Raw genomic sequence first — 25,161 nt, forward strand, 5'->3', positions numbered from 1 at the left:
CATGTCTTTTTTAATGTTACTTTCTATGGTCAACGGGTCCGAGAGAATTCTTTGTTTTGAAGAATCCCCAGAATGACCTGATCGCCGGTAGAAGTTTTATGGCGAGGGCGAAGATTTTAATTACACCCGCGTTGAACGGTTGGGCTTTTCTGAATGAAAGGGACGATATTAATATTATTCCTTTTGACACAATTGGGAAGAAAGAGAAGAAAACTAGTAACCTCCTGTCTTCCACTGTCATTCACGTAGAAGAGAACCGCGACAAAGAAGTGTTGCAAACCCCCAGAACCGAAAAAGTCAGGAAAATTAAAAGGTTATCGGCGAGGAAAGAAAAAGAGGATCATATTCCGATTAGCGACCTGAAGGATGTGAATGAGAAATTCAGCAAGTTTCAGAAAAAAAGGAAGAAGAAAATTCCTACTTGCCTAGTAAGAGAGGACTCTGGTTCGAGTCCTGGTACTTCGGCTGCGCAGGGAACGGATCAAGAGAAAGTAACCTTAGTGGACATTAAGGAGGATGTAATGTCACTTGCTACTTCGGATGATGATGGACGGAACAGCGAAGATGAAGAATTGTATTGCTCTGTTTTCTTTAAACGTCTTTTGAGAGACAACCCTGACACCGCTTCTGTTGAACTCCTTGGTGATGTAACACCTGAGCCTAGTGGCGAAATCAACAGTTGCACTCAATCAGCAATAGAACCTAATGCAAAGAAGTTGGAAGTAAATGAAATAACAACCGGCAATATCAACTTGGAAGATAAGCTATTATGGGCAAGAGAGCAACGGAAGGATCCATATTTGTCTTCGTTAATTGCGTGCCTTAAGGGAGAGGAAGTTCAATTGGATGAGAAATTGAACAGGAAAGTTTTCGATTTTCATCTGAGCACTTCTTACCTGGATGAAGATGGGATTCTCTACAGAAACATAGAAGAAGGGAAGGGGATGTTTCCCGTGTTTGGACAGCAGCAAAAGATTTGGACACCGGATTCCTTGAAACCGGAAGTGCTGCGAATATCCCATGACGAAGTTCACGCCGCACATCCAGGGGCAGCTAAGACTCTGTTCAAGATTTTGGAACAGTTTACGTGGAAAAATGTTTACTCTGATGTTAGAGATTACTGCAGATCATGCCTCACCTGTTTGAGATACAATCCAGATTCTTGTAAAAAGATGGGATTCATGAGAAGTCGCAATCAGCCACGCCCAGGAGTGAAATTGTATGGAGATTTGTTTGGACCATTTCCGACCAGTTCTAAGGGGCGTCATCGCTACGTATTTCTCATTGAAGATTCTTTCACGAGACACATATTCTTGGCACCTTTGACTACAGTGACAGCTAGGACAATTTCCAACGGTTTATTGAAATATTGTCACCTTTACGGCTTCCCATCGATATTTACCAGTGATAATCGAGGTGTGTTTCGTAGCCGCCTGTTTCGTCAAGTACTGAGAACCATCAACTGCAAACCCGTGTACATTAATCCATACCGCCCACAAGCAGATCTTGCAGAAGCAGCAATTGAGACAGTAAAGAGAGCGATAGCCAAGTTTTGCACAGAACACAGCAGGTGGTCAGAAAACTTGAATTCGATCGCATTATCAGTGAACAACCAGGTGAAAAGATGTCCGAAGCGTGACGTACAGTTTCTGGTGGAAACGAAAGGCGCCGGGAAGAATGGTCAGCTGACCCAGAGACACCCCATGGAGCTTCGGGGGAAACAGCTGGGTAGACCATAACAAACCAGTATTTTCTTCTTTGCCGCATCCCTTACAAAATAGTTCTTTAAAGGGACAGTTCTAATTGAAATCTCCATTAGTTAAAAGTTTATTTTTATTCGGAGGCACATATTTACTCGCGAGTGTTTGCACGTTCTGTAGTATTTAAGCAGAGAAGTGCCGCGAATTCACGTGCTGGATATTACTCCTACCCTAGGAGTGGATGGAGAGAGGTTCGATCCCAGAACCTCACAAGAAGGAAGCAGCCTGGAAGAGGACGTCCTTGCCATGGATGTCAAACAGTCCACACCTGGAAATGGACTTCACGACGATGAATTAGGATGTCACCGGTTCCAGAGATCACAGGATGCAGTGAGGAACATTCGGAGAGACTTATTGCGGAAAGTGTAAAGTCAGTGAAGTGAAGTGGACGGTGTTAGTGTTTAATTTTATTTTCAGGCAAACCTCACCAGGACATTGGACTCACAGACTTACCTGGGGTAAGCCCTTTTTTTTCGGTGAGGGGAGTATAATACTGTTACAAACAGTATTTGTTTTTTTTGTTCTTTTTGTGATTGTGTATGATTTTGTATGCTTGGGTTTCTTCCATGGTTCTGTGTAGCTTATAAGAGCCAATAAGGTTTGAACTTTCAGCCCTCCCCCATGCGACGCGGGAGGAAGTATAAATATGGCCTGTGTCAGAGGACCAGGGGAGTGTGTTTTTGAACTGGATAGCAGAAGGGAGAGCGATCTTCGGGCTCCAGTGGCCTCCCTTGAGAAAAAGCATCCCGAGGCAGTTCTGCCGATGCTCAGCTTTCCACTTGGCAGTTCTGCCGTGGGGCTCACATTAGAGGAATGTAAATAATGTAACTTAGAGAATTATTGGAAGAATCCGAGCCTTGTTTTGTTAAATTGTAAATAAATGTATAAAGCCCATTTCTGCGAGTTTTCAGCAATCACCCTGCAACATTAATTCAGTAAGTTCTTGCCTGTGATTGATTCTTTGGTTCCGAGCGCTCTGGTGAGGAACGGGATGGGAACCCAGGACTAACGAGCCTATTTAGTTGTTTATTTGGGTTTTTCCTGCCAGAAGCGGCCCGGTAAGGGTGGAGTGTTGCGGAACACTGCTCAGAGGTCAAGTCTTCTCTGGTTGGTGACTGCCTTCTAGTCTGTTCTGCATCCCGAGGTGAGTATCGTCTAGGGGAACTCCCATCCTGATAATTCCTCATATCAGGGAAGCTTCGACCTCTTTCTGGATAAGGTCGATTAAAGTTCCTCTGACCATCCTGTTGGCTGCGTTCCGCTCCTCTCCAGTTTTGTCTTCTAAAAACTTTGGATTCCTCGCAGCATTCCTTTCTCTACCGCTGGTTCTGGTCTCGATGTTGCGGACTTTGGAGCTCTTATTATTGATTCCAGGTTCTTTACTCTTGGGGTCTTCCTTATTTCTCCAGGCATCGGGATCGTCATAGATGTCGAAGTCCTTGAGAAAACTGGTCAATTCATCCACTGATCTCGGAGCATGCGCAAGGCAGAGGTTCCGGATACGATACGGCAGCTGTCCTATTATTAGATTCAGCACTTCACTTTCGCTGAAATTGTCACTCAAGTTTCGATAGGCAGCGTAGATGCTCCAAGCGAAGCTCTCCATATTCTTGTGGACTGGGCGAAAATATCGTCGATTTCTCACAGCAGTTAACTGTCTCTGTTTGGCTTTCTCAGAGGCAAACTCCTCCTTAAATCTTAGGCAAAAGTCGGCATAGTTGACAAAACTATCTATGTTTCCCGCCAGCCAATGTTCAGCCTTGCCTGCAAATACTCTAGGAAGTAACTCAAGTCTATAGTGCTCAGGTATCTGCATAAGCTCGAAACTGACATTGAGCTCTCTAAGGTACTTCTCTGCCGATTGGGCCTCGATATCGCCTTTGAATTTTAGTATGTGGGCGATATCAGCCATCCTAGGCATCTTGAAATCGGCTCTACGTCGAGGAGGAGATCCATCAGAACTGTCTCCCTCTCTAGGTCGCTTACCTCTATCTGTTCGAACTGTTCTTTCGACGCAGTAGGGACTTTGCAGTACTCTAGGAGGTTCAAAGGTGACCGCTTCCGGGTTTAAGCTTCCACCCCGTTCAATAGAATCCGGGAGTACATCTGAAGTGGCTTCGGTTTGCAACTGCAGTCTTTGAAACTTATCCTGCAGCTCACCTACTCTTCTAATTATAGTTCCAGTTTGTTCATGGATCTCTTTTCGAAGGGACACTTCCAGTCTCTTGGTCTCTTCACGGAGAGAGCTCACTTTTTCTCCAGAAGTTGTTACAACTTCTTCCCGGAGATTCCGCGTCAATGCGTCGGCAGCCTCCTTCTGCTCTCGTACAGTTTTTTCCATCTGCTCGGTCCTTTCCCCAAGGGTTTTTACCACTGAACTCATTGCTTCGACAGAGGCCTCTATATGTTTAACCCTCTCGGGATCTTCATTAGTAGCTTCCCCTCTAGACTGGACCAGCTCTAAGCAGGTATCTAGATTGCTCTTCATCTGCTCATGTTCTCTTTCTATCTCTCCACGCCACTCAGCTAAGGGCTCTAGTTGTTCTTCTACTACCCTTACTACCTCCTGTTGGCAAGAGATCCGGATTTTCTCCAACTCTTCTCTAACACTATCTCGTTGGTCAACCTTAAGCTGAGAGAAAAGCGTCGCAACTCCTCTCTACCTTTCTCGGCTTCTAGCTGCCTTCTTTCTTCCTCTTCTTCCTTTTCTTTCTTTCTCTTTTCTTCTTGACTTTCCACCAGGACACGGAGAACTTCTAACTCCCTTTCTCTTTTCTCTTCAGCTTCTCTCTTCTCCACCTCTCTTTTCTCTTCAAGAGACTTTATCAGAGTCCTAAACTCCTGTACCTCTTCTTTTCTTTTAGCTTCTTCTTCTGCTTTCTCTCTGGCCCTTTTAGCTTCTTCTTCTGCTTTCTCTTCTTTAATACGGGCTATCTCCTCTTCCTTCTCAAGGAGTCTCCTCTCCTCCATGGATTCGACCACCTGTCTCAGCTCTAACAACTCTTTCTTTCGAGTTTTCTCTAATTGAGCAGTTTCCCTTTTTCTTTGTTTTTCATCAATCTGTCTACGCTCTTCCTCTTCTTTCTTTTCTTTCTTACGTTCCTCTTTATCTTTCATCAACCACTCCAGCAGCCAATGGTCTGATTGGGTCTTACTTGGAAGACTTGGTTCAAGCAGGGACGCTACCAAGGGTACTGATAAGCATGTTTTACACCTACCCTCTGCAACAGTCTCTGAGGTCTCTTCTTGCCCCTCGCATATCCAATGGAAATTCTTGAGACACTGGAAACACTGGAAGGACTCCATCTCGGCTCCAGGATCATCACAGCATGCGAACCCAGTCTCACCTTCCGTGGTTTTTCTCCCCTGCTCCGTAGACTCATTCCGGACGTTTCTCTTTCCATTTTGTCACACGCGAATATGTCACAACACTTTACCTTCGTGAATTCTGTATGGTTATCCCAAACCACTTTACCTTCACTACCTTCGTGAATTCAATAGACGAACACTGTCACTAGCACTTGCACTTCAACCAGTGAGCCACTTCTAGTCCATATACGGCTTCACTATGTAAACCAATCCGACCCCACGTTTTACAAGTCGAGCCCTGTGTTTTTTGCAAATTTGGGCCCCACGTTGGGCGCCAAAAACTTTTGCAACGTCCGCGCGCCGGAGCACTGCAAACTACACCACGGAGCGGTGCAAAAGTGTACCCATATATGCTAGCTTGTAGCCAGCCGAAGACATGGACTCCAAGTATCGCAGGGCTTGCGGGGTTTAGTATGGAAAGGTCGAAGGTCAACTTGTAAAAGTTTATTTATATTTATACACGCATGTAAATAACCAGTTTAGCACATACGCTCTTAAATCCTCCTCAGTGAGGTACCTGGGCAGTATTAGTATTCTTATCTAATTTAGGGGGGAACCAACTAGTACAGGTAACCAATAGGAACCTGGGTAGCCGTCACGTGCCACGCCGTCTGGGGACAACATGCGAAAGCGTCAATAGCGAGGGACGGGCCCGCGGTTTCACAAAGGTGTTGGTGTGAAAGGACGCCGCAAAGTCAATCCAGCTACGACAAGGGAACGGTTCGGTCCCTTGGCATGTCCAGTCAGTAGCAAGAGACGGCAAGGTACAAGGGGTAGGTCTGGAAGCACCCAGGAGACTTGGGCTTGGGCCGCCGCGACCCAAGGGTAGCACATCAAGCTCTTATGGGGCAGACCAGGTAGGTAGGAAAACTGCTTTTTTTATTCTCCTCCTTCCTTCTCAAGGAAGCTATTGGATCCTGGTAGGGGAAACTTCCAGACTAGATCTGGGAACAAGGTCTTTCGCAGTCGGCATCTGGCAGTCGACTGAGCTCCGGGCCTCGCTGCTTTGTTTATATACTGTTTGGTGGCAGCACTGAGGCGGGTGGAGAAGATCGGAACTAAGCCGGCTGCAGCGTTGCAAACTCCCTTCAATTCACGAGATGCAACTCGTGCGTTATAAAATATCAAGTTTAGCATTGTAAAAACCACTAGCATGTGGCGATATAAACTTAACACTTGTGTGCTAAACTGAACACGTTACATTAAAGAAATTACAAGATAAAGAGATTCGACAATGCAAGTTACAAATTAAACAACAATTACTGCACAAAAGATAACTGAATGCGTAAACCACGCAGGGTATTTAGCATGCTTTCTTTAACCAAAACGTGTGTGCCATAACAATATATGCTTCATGCTTAACAACAATGCACTCAAAATTAGATAAAAGATAAATCAAAAGCGTAATCCTCGCAGGGCATTTCTCAAGCATTAATAATTATATATTAAAGAATATGGCTATCGCGCAGGATAGCTACATGTGATGACCACGCAGGGTCGTTACAGTGTAGGGCAACAAACGGAAACCACATCGAACTGCACTAAACATGTAAGGAAACTCTTTGAGTTACTCTTCAATGCAGTGTATAATAATAATAATAATAATAATAATAATAATAATAATAATAATAATAATAATAATAATAATCCTTTGTTTTTGTTTTGTTTAGATATTATAGGACTCTGAAACCCATCATGACTTTAAGGACATACTGTATGTGTAAACTAATGATCAAAGTTTCTCTATTACCCTATTTTCGTCTTACTAGCCTTTCAACCAATACGGACTCACCAGCAGCCGCTGATGGTAACGAAACGAGAATAGGAAGATCCTCGTCTCGAGCAGTGTTGCCACAATCTGTAAGCACAATTTTCCTTTGCAAGAGGTAAAATTTTCCTTTGTCGCCCATTTTTTCCCTTCATCTAAAGAACTAATAATAATAATAATAATAATAAATATTATCGTTGATCCATGTTCGTATGTATGTATAAAATGTTAAACAATTTAACTTTGAAATTCTACGATGCCAGTGGTCCCTGGTTCGAATCCCAGCCTGGGGTGGCTGTTTGTGAGTGTCCATTCATAAATTTCATCATATCATCACTCATCCCCATCTTTGCAATTAGCCACCCACTCCCAAAGCCTGGACATAAGGGTGAATGGTCAATAAACTCCAGTCCCAAAAAGTAGCCAGATGTGGACCAACCCAAATTCCACCCTTCCTCTCAGAACAAAGTATACGACATTTTCTTTTAAAAAAAATTCTCACTTTCAAAACTGGAATCTCTTATAATGTTTAATATAATTCTTAAAATTTCCCTGAAAATTCACTATTTTTCATCGAATTTCCCTTTTCCCTTTCACTTAAAATTAGCTCCAAATTTCCCTTCAAAAATGGAAATTTCCCTTCATGTGGCAACACTGGTCTCGAGTTGCAAATGCATGTCTTGTCCTCGGTCTAGTCACGATTTATAACCCCTCTCACCCCCCTCTATTTTTTTCGGCTTGCGCATGGATGTTCTTTGGGAGTGTTCCTTCCAGTGCTGGGTCTACAAATTTTGGGCCCTCCCGCAAAACATTAGCAAAGACCCCCTTCTATTTATGAGCGTGCGTGATAGACAAAAAATGCACGTACATGTGAAAGAAAATGTCAAAGCTTTTGCTGTTATTCAGTTTGTGTGTGCGCCCCAAACTAAATAATAATTTTGTTCCATCCTAGGGTTTCTCGTCCCTTGTTCCGCCATGTTGGACTTCCACTAAGATCCGTTTCACCTATTTGAATCCTACGTACGTATAGTTTCAACTAGTAGCCCCATACTACAGAGCTAGGGAAGAAAATAACTTGTGATTAGAAAATAATTTATGTTTAGTTTGTGGTATTGAGCATTAAGCAAAGGCATTAACCGAAAAGTATACTCCATGATAGCCAACCTAAAGTTAATAACAAATCCTTTTACCTTTCAATATTTAGGTGATCGTTTCTTTGCTTTTCAGTGATGGATAAATTACTACGTTTATTGTCTTACATACACGTATTCGAGTACTTATCCTGTGTAATATGAATGGAAGGGCCAAGTGGGGCTTCCCTCCTGACGCTAGGTAGAACTATTTTGTAAAATCTGTTTGCAGTGGCAGGTGAAAATGTACAGAGCGGATTTTCGCTTACTAATAAGCTGATCAAGGATAAATTCACAGAAGACGAAGAGCAGCTATCGCATTCGTTGATCTTGTTTATCAGCTGAAGTCTAAGCAGCGGGAAGTAATTAAAAGATTCTCTCAGCTTCAGTTATAAGTGGGAAAATTAGTGCGTGTCCGTGCGGGTGTTTGTCTGTGTGCAGGATTTTGAAAATAAACTGTATGTATTTGTTTGTATGATATTTCTATATTTTCTGCATACCATATTAACTTAATGACCCCCCCCCCCCCAGAGGCCTCACGTGAACTCATGCGGTGCATGCTGCGCATGCGTCAATTGTAGGAAAAAGGACAGGTTGCTCTACGACGACATTAATGAGCGTTTCTACATACTAATTTCTTCATAAAGGAGAAGTATTTACGTTACACGAGAGCGCTCAACTAAGCTTATATTAGCTACATTTCTTGGATCTGAAGTGGCGAATGCGTCAATTGTGGGAAAATAATTATTACTTTCTTTCACTTCAGATCCAAGAAATGTAATATAAGCTTAGTTGAGCGCTCTCGTGTAAAATAAATACTTCTCCTATATGAAGAAATTATAATGTAGAAATGCTCATTAATGTCGTCGCAGAGCAAGCTGTCCTTATTTCCACAATTGACGCATGCGCAGCATACACCGCATGCGTTCAGGAGACGCCTCTGCACCTCCCCCCCCCCCCACACACGCATACAATACACATAATTTACCTGTTAAAATTTTGAAAAACAGAATTGGTTTATAAAACTAATAACTCGTGAGTCCCCCCCTCCTCCGCCCCCCTAGAGATCAATTCTAGCTACGAGTCTACAATGGTACCCTGAAGGCTTGCTCACCCTCAACCACCGCGCACTGTTAGGTGTTTGTAGATCCAGCACTGGGTCGTTCATCAATTTCAACATATCATCACTCACCCTCATCTTCGCCATTAGCAGTGCCAGAAAAGCGAAGTAAAATAAACCAAATCAATCAGTCCTCCCGAAATATAGTTCAAGAAGCGTGCCTGGTGGTAACCTTGATCGTACGTGACGGATCATGACGTAACAAGCAAAACGCGAGCACCCCGACCTACCACACGCTAACGAGTGATTGTTTTCCCTGGACCCATGAAAACATTCTAAATATCCCCTCGTGAAGTTTCCGGGACGACATCTATGAACGGAACCAGAAATAAGCCTTGAAAAGAAGTTTCCGTGGGTTATTGTCTTCGAGCCATCAAGAAAGAGCCTATGGAAACTTTACTTTGAGAAATTTAAAAATACGTGTAAAGTAGGGATCGAAGGAGACTAAATATAGGGCCGAAGGTTATTCACGGCTCGTCTATCCATAGCAACAGCGAAATAGACAAGAGCTGGGCGTTCAAGGTCAGGTGGACTTAGCAACCCCCTTCCTCACCTGGAAATTGGCTTCTTTCATTTCAAATTATATATATAAAATTATTATTATTCTAATCGATAACCGAAATAACGTTGAGTCAATTAGTATTCGACCAGAATAATAAAAGTAAAAAAATGCGTTAGACGGAAAAATTGATTGTAAAATGCATGAAACAGGTCAATAATACATTTCCATATGATACCATTCGAAGTACTAAATGCATTTCAAAATTCCAAAAATAAGATTTTGATGTAACATCTTAGAAGGGGTAAACTTTATTAACTAAAATTTCCTCTGTATTTTCTGGAATTAAGTGTGTAATTAATAAGAAAATAAAATAATTATACATTTCAGTATATTTAATGTAAGAAATATAAATATTGAAGTTAACACTGTTAAGCCTTGTTTCCATGTTAATAAAACATTAAAATGCTGATCAAGGCAAGCTTTTATAGTATAAAAATACACATAAAGACGTAACGTAAATTGATCAATTTATTGTGAAGTTTCGTCTGAAGAAGACCCTGTTAGAGGATGGAAACCTTACGTTTTTATATGTATTTTTATACTATAAAAGTTATCTTTGGTCAGCATTTTAATGTTTTATTTAAAGATTAAAGAAAGCAGTTGTTTCGGATTTTCATGCATGCATGTATTGACTCGAGATGTTTTTTTTAAGTCCACTTTATGCACAGATAGGGTAATCGAGACTGGACCTACAGTTTAACGTGGGATTCGAACCACTATGTACCTCCAACGGGTATCGAACTTAGGACCCCTTAATTACAAGGCGACAACGTTACCACTACGTCATCCAGGAAGCCATGTAGTGACTCGAGTATAGGTCTCTCCCAAGGTTATAATAATTGATTGGTTGTTGATTTGACTTGGCTTTTTAGCCACTTTTGGCTAATCGCGAAGATGTTGATGAATTGGATTATGGGACAATCACAAACACACATGGGCAGAACACAGCCCCGTAGCTCATACGTAATAATTAATAGACTTGTGTATTAGTTGATAAAGTTTTTGAACGTGATTTCAGATTTTATTAAAGGGAAAAGGGATATTTTGTACGTTTAAAACTGTAAGTTTACTTCCTGCTTGTGGCAACATTGATTATTCGTTTCGGAACCTACAGTCCGAACAAGAGACGATCTGCTTTCTACTACGCAATTTGCATTCAGGTGAGAACCTCGTGGTCTCTTTGTTCCCTTGAGCTGCGAGGGTGGATTGGACACAAACTGGCGCTCCCCCAAGAAGGAGAAGGAACAAGGGACTCGCTCATTACGCCTCTGGAAGTGAAGCCACGAGGGAAATGCCGCTCTTCGCACACTCCTATTTTTATGCTCATCCATCACCGATTTCCACGAATACATCTACGTCTGGCAGGTAAACATAGTAGGACCAGGGGCGTCGTGAAGAAGTGGAAAAATATCACCCACCCGAAGAGAACTCGTTCATTTCAATGTAGAAAAAACTTATGCTTATTGCAATGTGCGAAATAAATAGTAAGTGGTGATCCAGTAGGAAAAAACAGAACAAAAAACTTATTCTCAAGACACGTAGTACATCCTGCCGACCTCCGTGGGGTAGTGGTTAGCACAGCGAGCGACCATTCATCAATTTCATCATATCATTACTGATCCTCATCTTTGCAATTAGCCAAACGTAGCAGAAAAGCGAAGCAAAATAAACTAAATCAATTAATCCAACGGCCAGCAGACGACAGACCATTGCTTGGCGGGAACTGTACCCAGGATAATGCTTCTGTGGTATACATAGTAACGCATTGTAAATTGCACGATAGAATAAAGAGATGAGTAAGTTCAAATACGCATGTCGAACTTTTTTGCCGTGTGGCACATTTTTGTCTTAAGAGAATTTCGTGCAGTTAAAAGATTGTTGATTTTTATCTGATGGGCGCATCAGCACATAGGGATATTGTCCATCACGCAATAAAAACTTCCTCACTAACACATTCATTCATTACTTAACAAGAACCAAAACTATACACTCTTTCGGAGAACTATAATCTCCACACCCTAGTTAAAAGCTGAGGCTGTAAAGAGGACCTCAGCACACACAAGGACGAACACAGGACAACACGACTCCACAAAGGATTATCCTGGCCATGGGTCCAGTCGCCAGAACCTCATTATCCTGCAAGAAGCAGTTACCTGGGAAGTGAGGTTGACTTTTGGGCGCCTTACCAGAAGGCCACCCTTACAGTTAAAGACAAATGACAAGAAAAAAAAGACGGTAGCAAATGCGGAGATCAGACGGAGATCTTTGTCTCATGTAACTTTTCGGCTAGCTTTTGCGATTACAATGTACATATAACATATACAGCATGAAAGGCACGTCGAGTTACACGATCTATGATGAGTGCACGCTGTTTACATTTGAAACAACTAAAATATTCTTCCATACGTGTACAGTAAACGTTGTAAAGTAGTATGTATTCAAGCAGCGCCATTGTTTTGTACCTAATAAGGTTTTACGCGAAACGTTATTCTTCTCCGTTGAATAGTTATCGGCTTTTAAAAATGTGAAGTGATACATTGTTTACATCTCACGCGGCCGCCATTACAACTGCACTCGTGACCTAGAGGTCGCTTCTGATTGGTTACGCTACGAAAAATGCTACAGAAATAGGACCGATCCTATCATTAAGAAATACCATGAAATATGCCATGGCATCTAAAATACCATGAAATGTTTCTTTTTACACGATAGCATTTTGGTCATGGAGTAAATGTTAAGAAAAATGCTAAGGAAATTCTTTCGTCCAAAGCGGGCTTAACTGTGACTCTAGTGGAGAGGTGGGAACTTCACAATTCTCATGCCCAATATTCCGAGAAAACCTCTTCAGTCTTTATGTGTGCATTCATGTTGTTATTAGTCGTCGTCCAAAACATTCCATTGCGAACGGAAGTCAGCAGCGTGGACTCGAGACGGCAGAAGGAATGAACCTCGGGATGAAAAGTGAAATGGGTGAGGTGCTGGAATGACGGATGGGGCAGCCAACCGATCACCTGCCGCAGGACGTCACCCTCCGAGAAGACAACTATCTTCGCGAATTTCCATTCAGTGTTGCCAAATCATGGTAGTAGAAAACAGCTAAATTACACCCCAAAATCAGTGCTTGAAAGAATTAGGCCCGCTTAACATTTCTACTAGATCGAAATTCTACCGTGTAAGGTGAAGAAATATTACACCATTTTGTATGACATATATACCATGTATGATTAATATATTTCATTATATTTTCATGCATATTAACAGAGTAATTCTGATCGTTAAATTCTAGTTAGGTTTCTTGTTCTACATTCAAAATCAAAGCAGCGTGACAGGGACGTGATGTGTTTGGTGGCAAATTTATATAACTATCCATAAATATTATAAATTCTATATTGTTTTATACATATTAGTAATATTTAATACGTAATTAAGTGTATGTACTGCATGAACAGCGAAATGCGGAGTCACAGGTCCGTGTTTATGAAAAAAACGCACGTTGATTATTTTTTAATACTTGCAAGAATCATATCGTTACGTTTTTATTCAACGTAGTCTATTTATATCCCGACAAGTACGGGCACGGACACTACTAGGTTCCGCTGGAAGTCAATGGAATTGTTGTAACCCAGGATGGTCCGTGACTGTACTAAAGCTAAAAAAAATGAAACAGATTGTGATCTACATGGAAAGTTTTATAAATAAATAATTTCGTGGGTCTTTACATCATTAAATTAAAATTTTCCTCTAACCAAACTTTCGGAAGGGTACTGTATCCCACTTCCCCTCATCAATATCGTGGCTGTATCGTGGTATATTGTGCATTCAAACTTACGGAAAAAAGTTTAGAAATTTGATTTGGCCCCCTGTTCCGTGAGACAGAAGGTCCCAGATTTGGAGCTCGTTGCTGGAGTAATTTCAGAGATCTAAGTTGGCAACTGTGCATTTCCTCCTGTTAATTATGCTCCTCGAGACGCAATGAATTCCGTCACCAAAGCAGCGGGCAAATGCGGAACTCGTGGGGAAGTGTTTGCCAGATGTACGTACCCTGTGCCTCTCTGCAATCCCTTAATCGCGCCAGAAATTTGTTACGGTAGATTTAAAGTCCGCCATCTTGAAGTGCGTACACCGATTTCGCTAAAATGCACTAAAATGCAACGCGAGTAGTCCTATAGTTATAATTTGAAAATGCAGATCCGGCATACCTACCTGACTGCCCCCCCCCCCTCGATTTTTTGAGGGAAAAAGTCCCACATAAAGATTTGGTGTAAACGTACTTTTAGGGGTTAGAATGTATTCATTCCGAAAAACAGTACGTTTTCCGTACAATGGGGTTGTAAAGTTAGAATTTTTATGCTAATTTTCGTGTCATTTCACCAATTGGCACCCAACTTCCTTACCTACTCAAGTACAACTTCCTATCTGAATATATCGTCGCCTTGTAATCAAGAGGTCCCGGGTTCCATTCGTGGTGGAGGCACATAGTGGTTAGGATCTCACTTTAAACCGATTAGCCTTACTGTGCATAAAGTGGACTTAAAACACCAACTCAATCAATCTCAGCTGAATAATTTTACAGAGACTGAATCCAACTGCAAAACTTACTCACGTACATTTTTTTTGTGAATACTTTTACAGAGATATTGAACATAACTGCCTAACCTAATCACGCATGGCTTCCTCGCTTAATAATTTTACAGATACATTGAACCTTACTGCCTAACCTACTCACGCACAACGTCCTATCTGAGTAATTTTGCAGACACTGAACACAACTGCCTAACAACGTCTTCCCTGAATATTTTTACAGAGACAGACATTTAACTTAGCTACCCAAATTAACAACACGCACGAAAAAAGTGGTTGAAAGTATTTCCATCTCGTCTGTAGACAACAGTAAGATGTTTTGTCTAGCAAGAATGCAAGGCAGATTTGCTTTATTACCGCAGCGCAATATGCCATAGATCTCAGCGTCAGGCTCCATTCTGAGAATACAGATGCAATGTTGCGTAAAGTCACTGCTCACGTCACAGTAGTCGTAAGTGACGTCAAAGTCCGGCTCAACAAAACATCTTAATAGACAGTAGATCAGCAAGCAGGACTGGAATGGGATGGCTTACTATTTGTTATTAAATGGAAACGTAGGGACTTGAGCACATCGTGCATAATTTAACATGTGTAGAATTCTATACATGGTAAATAATAAAACTACATGAGAGGTGTGAACAAGACAGAAGCAAAGGCATGTTTTTTTACTTGTATTCTTACCTTGCATAGCTTTTCTGACCTCTCATTAGAATCGCGACGATGGGAATGAACGATAATTAGACGAAATTTGCTCCAATGCCCAGGGCGGGACTCAAATCCGGTTGCAAGATGGGGAGTAGATCACTGAACGCTCTAGGCCACCTAGTTGGGACACACCATATTAGGTTCTGTGCATGTATCGCACAGTATGCGTGTGTGTCATTATACAGTGCGTTCGTTTTGTCTCTGGCCCGAAATAGCACGTGAACAACTTTGAACAAATCTTATAACACAGGTTAGTACTCGTTATGCAATATAAGTATAATTGTCTACATGGTAAAGATATGTGCGTAAATAAGCGAGACGTTACGGGACGAAAATGCCGGCATCTGCGTCATGTCCGCGCTATCTTGGCCCAGAGCCTAAACGAACGCACTGTATATAAAGCCATACACTACGGATTGGTAACGTCCCCATGAGGAGAAGTTTGTAGAACGATGGTATTCCACACATATATATTTGCCCATAAATATGAGGAATAAATTCAAATTTGGAGTGAAAATTCTTTTAATTATCGACATGTTGTTGTCTTATATGTGGAGATGTAGCTACTACATAGAAATTTCAGCAAATAAGTAGGCTCGGCGAGTACTCGAACCCGTGTCTTTGCCATACAGTGCCATTTCTCTTCCAACTTTATTTGTGTTTTTTTAATGGAAAACCCCTAGGCGGTAATATCCCCTGTCATTCTCTTTTATCTGTTTTCTCAATATCAGTTTTTACTTACAATAATATTTTCCATATTTCTTATTCAATACAAACAGCGACGTCTTATCCAGGATTCTAACCCGGGACCCCTTAATTTGTCTCTGTCAGTGCTTCAAAGGTAACAGAATCAGTTGTGGTAGCACTAATGGAGACAATTCCACAGGTAAATCAGCGATGGCGAACGAAACCAGGGCCGGCTGTGCTTTTTCTTTTTCCAGTCAATTTGTGAATGCGGGTTCATTTCTTGCTCTGTGATTGGCTGTTGGAAAGTTACGGTGCTCTGATTGTGAGAATATCTTATTTGCGCTGTACGTTAGGTTAGGTTAGGTTAGATTAGATTAGAGAGCAGCAAATTTGCGCTGAAAATAGGAAATAAGATATTCTCAGAATCAGAGCACCGTTAATTTTCCAACAGCCAATCAGAGAGCAAGAAATGAACCCGCATTCACCAGTTGACTGGAAAAAAAAATCGCGGGCCGGCTCGATAGCTCAGTTGATGGAGAAATAGAGGTTAGAGAGTATGCCAAAAGGCCCGGGTTCGAGTCCTGCATATTTCGCTGAAATTTATCTGTTTTCTGTCTGGGTGAGAGACGGTAAGAATGGCAGACGAATGAACAAGGGATAGTCCCTATCAATCGCACTTATACGAGTTTAAAATGTTAATTAATAGGCAAAGCTAAGCATAAGAATAAGAATTAGGGCTGAACCAATACTCATACCGATACCCTTATTGATTCCAACCGATACCTGTAAGGATGCATGAAGAATTTTAACAAACAAAAGTAAAATATTTAATAATACTAGTGGATCAGTATTCCAGTACAATTATAAACATCATCTTACAAGAATTTCACTATAAAATAATAATAAAAAACTACATCAGAATACAATAATGCCTGATGTAATCAAAATATATGGTTTTCTCACATACTATTGATACAAAATCAAACCTCTTCAAGATTGTGCCTAATTTTAAAAAGTACAAATTAATAGTGATAAAAATATAAATTAAAAGGCAATATAATAGAGTAACATTATAAGAAAATAGAAACAATATGAACAGTAAATTAAGAAAATAAGAGTAAATAAGCTGAATAAGAGTGTATAAGTATAGTAATATGAGTAGAGCTTACCTTCGCACTTGAGTCCCTGTCTGAAGAGGCCATAGAGGAGAGAGCCGCAGTGATCACAGAAGGTGGGGGACATGAAGTTGTGCGTCTTGAATCTATGCGGCACGTCTATCTTGAACCTTTCCCTGAGATACTGGAAGAGAAAGGAAAAGTAATCATTCGTTGCCGCACACCAAAAACACACCAACTCTCCCGTACTACTCACGAAAGAGTATTCCTGGCAATCGAAAGCTAAGGGAGATTTCAGACCGAAGCAGTGGCGGATCCAGAATTTACAGTTGGGAGGGGCGAATTTCAGTCTGGTGTACACTGGGATCCATGAGTATTACCGTGTAAATTGTCCATGACTATTTTCATTAATTTTACTCTTACATCCTATGTGTTTTTAAGCGATGCATGTTTACGTATGCTGGTGCAGAAGTTGTCTGCAGCTTGTTTTGATATTTATCTTAATTCGTGAAGATCTTATTATGTCAAATAAAGTGCACGAACATGGTGATGGACAATTTGCACGGTAATACTCATGGATCCCACTGTACATCACCCTCGCTGAGAATCAATTCTAACCTACACTGTTTTGTATAAACAATATATCATACTGTAAACAGGAACCAAGCTGATTTCCATGTTCTATTCTTTTAGAAACGGGGCCCATGACTGGAACAGATTGTTATTATTGTATCTTTATTAGTAGCTGCGATTGGCTGCCAAAACTTTAGGTGACAAGGGCAATGAACTCTCATATATCAGGAGTAAAATGAATAAAGAGAGAAAGCAAAAACCTATTCTGTCAAGAGGTCTTGGGTTCGATTCCTTTTTAAAGCATATTGCAAAATGGGTCGGATCCAAATTTAAACTGTAGGTCCAGTTTCGATTAGGGTATCTTGAGCATAAGGTGGACTTAATATTCTCTAACCTGATGATAGAAGACCGAACATTTGGGGTCTTCAAAAATATTAGGCATAATATATCCAAAAGCCTGGCAGTAGGGAGGGGGGATCAACCCCATCGGCCTCCCCGTGGATCCGCGGCTGGACCGAAGCGACGCGTGATAGGCGATACGTGTCACTTGGAAACCATGAATAAATAATGAATAATGTATTACAGAATTTTCGTAGTCTTACATCCTCATAAAGTCCGCTCCGCTTAAATCGCAGTGCGAGAACCAGAGGGACGTAAATCCTATTTATCAAATTTACAGGAGAGAGGAAATAATGTATTCTTAGGAATAGTCTGACTCTTAAAAAGAGTCAGTAAATTGGAGAACCGTTACTTCACCTTACTGCTAAGGATTAGAAGTGAAGATGTCGACCCGACTCCAAATTCAGCTCTTCAGAGGAGCGTTTATTTAAACAAAACTGAAATCTACATTTTTTGGAGTTCTTCCTAATTGATCGTGAGCTGAACAGACCTTTGAACAGAGCGCTAGGTGTAAATGCTTTAATTTAAGAATCACTCAGTAATATTTAATCTTACCATAAGCTGAGCGTTACTTGAGCGCTAATGATATCCTAATTCAGCCCCTCACCATGGGCGTCGCCAAAAATATTTGCAGGGGGGGCGGCAAATGATAAAAGTTGAATAGCAGAAAAAATAACAATGAGCATTATTATCACTGTTATAAATGTCATTATACAATAATAAATATTATAAACTAATAGAAACAAATTTTATTTGAAATAATAATAATAATAATAATAATAATAATAATAATAATTATTATTATTATTATTATTATTATTATATAAATATGGAGACACGATCCACCAAACGAGTGAAGACCAGCAAAACTATTTTCCATTATTTATTTTGCATTTTATGCAGTTAGTATCTGAAATGCATTTTGATATTAACTTTTCCACGTCGCGTTCAAGAAAAGGCTATAAATATTAGGGGGATCTTTTTTCGTAAAGTTTGTTGTGTGACCTCTCACCTACAACTGTCATTATTAGAATTTTGAAAACCGTGGAACGATTTGCTCTTTGGATGAAATTGTAGAATATAACCTTGTTGCTGTACTTTTCACTCAAAGTGTTCGATCCAATGCATTCTTGCTTGGATTATTCTGTTCGAATACTAACTAAATGAACTTTATTTCTGTTTTTAACAATAACAAACTTTCGGCTTTCTTCTATCTTTAAATGAATGATGTCAATTTCCAGGGGGGTCCACCGACCCGTTCGACACCCCCCCCCCCTCCCGACGCCCATGCCCTCCCACTAAACTATCATTTCTCCTACCCACTAAACTATCATTTCTCCTACTGCCCCTAGTGACGCAACAGCCTAGGTGAAAGGGGGGGAGTGCATGTCGGAAGCTACAACGGCTCTGGTTCAGAGATCTTAAGTTTTGGGTAACAATGGCCAATGGAATGTCACAAACGCACCGATGACTGGCATGACTGTCCCTCGTGATACGTGGAAGCACATAAACAGTTCTAGGGGGAACAATGTAATGCTCTCCTGCCTATTTTCAACAGCGTGCGTCACGTGCATCAGGCAAGAGGCCAGTGTGTCTCCTTACAACAATATTCGGCTTCTGAAGCGGCCAGGACGCCTCGCCAAGTTCGTAGATGCCGCACAAGATTCATGGTAATTAACTGCCTTATTCTTAGCCTGCTCGTTAGACAGAGTCATGTGCTGCCATGATGCAGGGCCTGTGTATCTTTAATCTTTCTCGCCATTTTCACTTTTTACTTATACACTCCGCGGCAAAAAAGAATCGCCCCCTAGTAAGAAAGTGTAAAAATTTTCTTGCACTGTTGGAACCGTTTCATTAACCATTTTCATCCTTTATGCCAATTTAGTTTCCTTCAAAATATCAACTTTCTTTCTATTGTTTCAAGTACGTTTACGGCAGTTTGGGGGCATCCATCTTTACTTATTCTAAAACAATGAAGCTTTCTCTTCCATTGTTGGCACCTTTTAACAATGGATTTTCACACTTTATCCAAATTTATTCTCATTCCGAATCTCAATTTTCTGCATTGTTTGAAGTATGTTGTAACCAGTTTGGGAGCATCCATCTTTACTTGAAGAAAATACATTGTTAAAAGGTGCCACGAATGGTCGAGCAAGCCTCGTTGTTGGAGAATAAGTAATAATGGATGCCCCCAAACAGCCGTAAACGTGGATGAAACAGTGCAGAAAGTTTAGCTTAGGAAGTCCAATAAATTTGGATAAAGTGTGAAAATCCATTGTTATAAGGTGCCAACAATGGAGGAGCAAGATTCATTGTTGGAGAACAAGTATAGATGGATGCTGCCAAACTGGTTTCAACATACTTCAAACAATGCAGAAAGTTGAGATTCGGAAGGAGAATAAATTTGGATAAAGTGTGAAAATCCATTGTTATAAGGTACCAACAATGGTAGAGCTTCATTGTTTTAGAATAAGTAAAGATGGATGCCCCAAACTGCCGTAAACGTACTTGAAACAATAGAAAGAAAGTTGATATTTTGAAGAAAACTAAACAATGGCGGAAGGCAATAAAGGCCATAAAGCTTAACAATTAAATCAACTAACCGCTTTCTTTGTTGATTTCTTCATTATTACCTTCATTGTTAGAGTAAGTAAAATATCAGAAAATGTTAAAATTACGTACAGTATGTACAATTGTCAAAATAATTACAAAAGAAATAAAATTTAACTGCTCGAAAGAAAATATTAGATTCTATTACTAGGGGGAGATTCGTTTTTGCCGCGGAGTGTACTTCCAATGTTTCTCAGAGAACGATTAATGGACAAGGTAATGATGGCGCTGTTAGCAACAACGATCACTATACATGAGTACTGCAGCGAGAGGATTTCGTTCGTGCGCCAAATAGTTCGAACGGACAACGCTAGATAGCGTGCGGAATTGAGAGCTCTTCGCTCGCCACGAGCTAGTAAAGTTCGACCAGGCAAAACGAGCGGCATACACTCGAAGTAAGATACTACTCGTATAACCGTCATTTGTCTGTAGTAGTGGGCACTCAAATATGGATCGTGAAATGAAAGACGCAGTGAAATTGAAACTTAGGTGAACATAGTCATTATCTCCATGTTAAAATGGAGCTTGATCTATATTACCAATGCACAGTGATCTATGAAAATGAAATAGATGATTATGGGCTGAAACTACCTGGGCGGATATTTTATATGTGTTTCCACTATTATTGTCAAATTAATGTTCGATTAAAATGTAGGCTAACTGGTGTATAGCTGGAAAGTTAAAACAAATACAGGGTGTCTCATAAGTAATAGCGCAAACTGACACAGGTGAAAGTACACGATAATAGAAGCAAAAAGTCTCAGTAGACATGGGTCTGCAAACGAGCCGTTTCCGAGATAATCGCGAATGTGTGATTACAAGCCGCCACTGACTTCATTGTTTTAAAACGTCGTCCTAGTTGGTAAAATGCTAGTAATGTGTGCGAATGTGTGGGTACAAGCCCTACCAACTCTCGGAAATGTTCTGTTTGTTTGCAACGCCACCTCTCGGAAATGTTCTGTTTTGTAAACAAAGAGCAACCCTCGGACCGCGCAAGGAGTAAAGCACTCGGTGTTTACAAAATGCAATCAGTCGGCTTCCAACCACACATTCGCACACATTATTAGCATTTTACCAATTAGGACGACGTTTACAAACAATGAAGTCAGTGGCGGCTTGTAATCACACATTCGCGATTATCTCGGAAACGGCTCGTTTGCAGACCCATGTCTACTGAGACTTTTTGCTTCTATTATCGTGTACTTTCACCTGTGTCAGTTTGCGCTATTACTTATGAGGCACCCTGTATATATTTAAGAAAAATGTTCGATTGACTACAGGGGGAAGGATAATTCATTTTGCATATATACCAGAACATTCAGGGTTACATTATAATGAACTGGCAGATAAAAATGCTAAAGAAGCAAGAACAATGGATCATAGAACGAATATATTACTATCACATACAGATTTGGTACCAAGAGTTAAAAACAAAATCCAACAAGATTGGGAGATATGGGTTAAACAAAAATTTACATATATGGGTCATTCATACAAAAATGTACTGAATGTAAAGAGCAAGACTCCATGGTTTTATACATTTAATATTCAGTACTAAGATTGAGATCAGGTCACATCAGATTAATTCGCCATTTATATAAAATGAATATACATATCTATGTACAAATGCAAACTACGCTACGAAAATGCTCATCATGTTATATTTCAATGTCAACTTTATACCAATCAAAGGGAGATCTTATTCAATAATCTATTGAAAAAAGGAATGCATCTTACAACATCTATATCCTTTTTAATATCGGCACCAGATACAACAATTCTATTCATAACTTTAGATTTTTTTATGATATTAATGTAGACATATAAAAACTATGTACTGTATATTCAAAACTTGTAATTTGATGTACCAATATCGCGTATGACTTATTATTAATACTTACTTTCAATAAGGTACCTGAACCCAATATGGCCTATGTAAGGTTTGCAATTGTTTCTAGCGGTGTACAAAGTCAGAAAGGTAAAACTAGTGGCATAATTCAAAAGAGGGAACATTTCTGGACGTTTACTGAAAATTAGAGCCAATTCCAAATAATAACATGGGTGTAGGGAATATTTTATTAAAAAGTTACGTTTAGGCCATATTGTGTACTTTTGTACCCAATATGGTCTAGTTATATTTTGTTCTTCCACATCAAAATATGCAACAGAAATTACAAAGAAAGTTCAACTATGTTGTTTTTATAGGTAATTAAGTATATTGATACACTTACACTTTATTTACGCGTAGATAATGACATGAGATTTGCACAAAGAAATAACATTGTTTACAAACCAATAAACAATGGAGTGACATGTCACAGTTTGTTACCAGAAGACCATGGATTACATATCACAGTCCTTTATCACCCTTAGTGATTTCCACACATAATACGTGAACATAAGAGTAACAAATGTCACATTTACGCATGTCCTTCACGATATATTCCTATGTAGGCCATATTGAGTACACCTTACATAGTACTTTTCTCCTTCGTTATATACTTTAGATTAAAGTCTAAATTAAGTTCATTTGTTGTAAAGTACAAATTATGAGCTATCATCCTTGCAATAACCGTAGACTACAAGAGAAATAATATCATAACATGTACTAGAGATATAAATACCTATCACTTGGAAGACGTAGTAAGTAATAACTTTACTATGCAATATTAAGTCACGTAGAACATATTCATGAGGTTCAGCTATTTCGCTTCTTTCTCTTCAAGTTACTGTACTATAGGCACAGCCTACAGGTTCAATCACGTCATTCGGACAGTCCAAATGGCATACCAACGTCATTTGTTGAAGTAACCATGTAACTAACTACCTGCAAACAGCAAATAGGCCATATTGGGTACTAGGCCATATTGGGTTCAGGTACCTTACTTTCAGTTTCAATTCTTGTTCGATGCCGTTTATGTAGTTTGGAGATTTGTTGGATACATCAAATATAATAATTACTTTTACAAACTTTTGTCCTTTACGTCTTTGCTTTCTTGAAGCAAGTTAGTGGTAGGTTGACCATATATGTATATTGTCATGTGTGTACTGTTTTAATGCTTGTAAGAATCTGGTCACCCTACGTTATTTTGTTCGACATGGGAGTTAATTGCTGTAACTTAGAGCCTGTAAATCGCAGAAAACAATAGCTATTATTTGTAGAAAACATTGCTACAATTTCACAATTCGAATTACATGAACTTTTCCCAAGTATCGCAGGGGGACAAGTGCCCCATCTGGCCCTCGTTGCGGGCACCCTTGTTGGTAACACTGCTTTCTGGTTAATCGGCCCGAGACAGCATGAACAGTGCATTCTGCAAGTCCTTGTAGTGTGACATGAAAATCCGAATCAGCTGCATTTGGACCTTACCAAGTAATGAAACAAGAGAGACACTAAATGCATTAGGACGAAGGTTATGCAAAACAGCGAGATGGTATTTGGCGTTTCGGTCGTCCTACGATAAAAGAGCGAGTAACGACGTGGAAGGCCTCCAGGCGACCACGCATTGTTGCCCTGCCAAAACGTTCTCTATTCGCAGAACCAGCTCCTGGTCAAAAATGTCGATTGTGTGAGGTAGGATTTTGTTTGGGAATGAATCACAAGGGGTGTCCAGTGAGGAGCTCTCGGCAGTGGTGTACTTGCTTTATGTAACCACTACTCACCCCTCTTCACAAAATGACAGTAATTATTTAGTTTCAAATTAGAATCATTGAACATTTATTTCTTCTATGGTCTATCTAAACAAATCCTATTGTAGAGCAATGACTCGCTATGTGTAACTAGTTATATAAAATAGAATAGAATGGTCTTTTTGTCAGGGTTTTTAAAAGTCCAGAAATTTAAAATAAATTCAATTCCGGTCCAGGAAAGAAAATTAGCAAGCGTAAATGGATTCTGGACCGTACATAACCTTTTTGTCTGTAAGGTATTTCAATCGGTCCTGGAACCTTTTCCCGGATCAATTTAAATACAGTCCAGGAACCTTTTCTCCGGATCGTTTCAAATACGGCCCAAGTTCCGAATTGAAATGAAACAATACGCAACTTGGACCGAATTTAAATTGTGCGAGGAAGAAGATTTCGGTCCTGTTGCGGAACACAATAGGGCCCATTAGAATTTATGGGTTCATGGACCTCTAACAACCCTGCTTTTTATTTTCTGCTGAGGGAGGTTCAGCCTAGGGCTGCTCTACTACCTACCTCAGTGATAATGATGATAATAATAATAATAATAACAATAATAAATATATAAAATAATAAACATAATGTTAAAAACCATTATGACACGATACAGTTTGTCCTATCGTCTATTTTGTCAGCTGGCCATGTACCCTCATCCTCGTCATTAACCTTGAGGTATAAATTCACCGAAAATAGCGAAATAGAAATAGGTCTACTTACTATTGTGCTTTGAGATTCCTTGCAAGAGCCCGGACACTTCCCCAAGATTTTGTCGTGGCATTTCTTGTGCACCGCTGTTTGGCAGCCTGGAAGTAAAAGAGAAAGGTTTTACTGAGAATAACTGCTTTGTAACGTACTTATTATTAGAAGAAATTTCTTGAGGGGGGGGGGAAGGAGAGAAGAAGTGGTAGAGAACGAAAGAATGGAAGAGATGTAAAGTACGAAGGACAATTAATTAAAACATTAATTTGTTTTTGTTTATTATACAGGGTGGCCCAAAAGTCAGTTTCCTCTAGGACAGAACAGAATTATGATATATGTAGGATAATTCAGCAGTCTCTATCCAGATAACGTTAATGCTTAACATCGCTTGCCCGGTGG

The 25,161-nt window shown here is 40.2% G+C and overlaps 1 protein-coding gene across 1 annotated transcript in view; it reads right to left on the reverse strand.

The window, feature by feature from the left end:
- The window catches only part of LOC145989721 (uncharacterized), a 148,277-nt gene that overhangs the window by 27,317 nt on the left and 95,799 nt on the right, over positions 1-25,161 (reverse strand). Inside the window, exons 5-6 of the mRNA XM_083124984.1 lie at positions 24,781-24,866; positions 16,852-16,981 (exon numbers count right to left, since the gene is read on the reverse strand). Of these exons, the coding sequence (XP_082981110.1) occupies positions 16,957-16,981; positions 24,781-24,866 (111 nt within the window). The 3' untranslated portion in view covers positions 16,852-16,956. The remainder of the gene's footprint in view (positions 1-16,851; positions 16,982-24,780; positions 24,867-25,161) is intronic.

This window comes from Lepisma saccharinum, chromosome 7 (genome assembly GCF_977018435.1).
Source record: "Lepisma saccharinum chromosome 7, izLepSacc3.1, whole genome shotgun sequence".
NCBI classification, from domain to species: Eukaryota; Metazoa; Arthropoda; class Insecta; order Zygentoma; family Lepismatidae; genus Lepisma; species Lepisma saccharinum.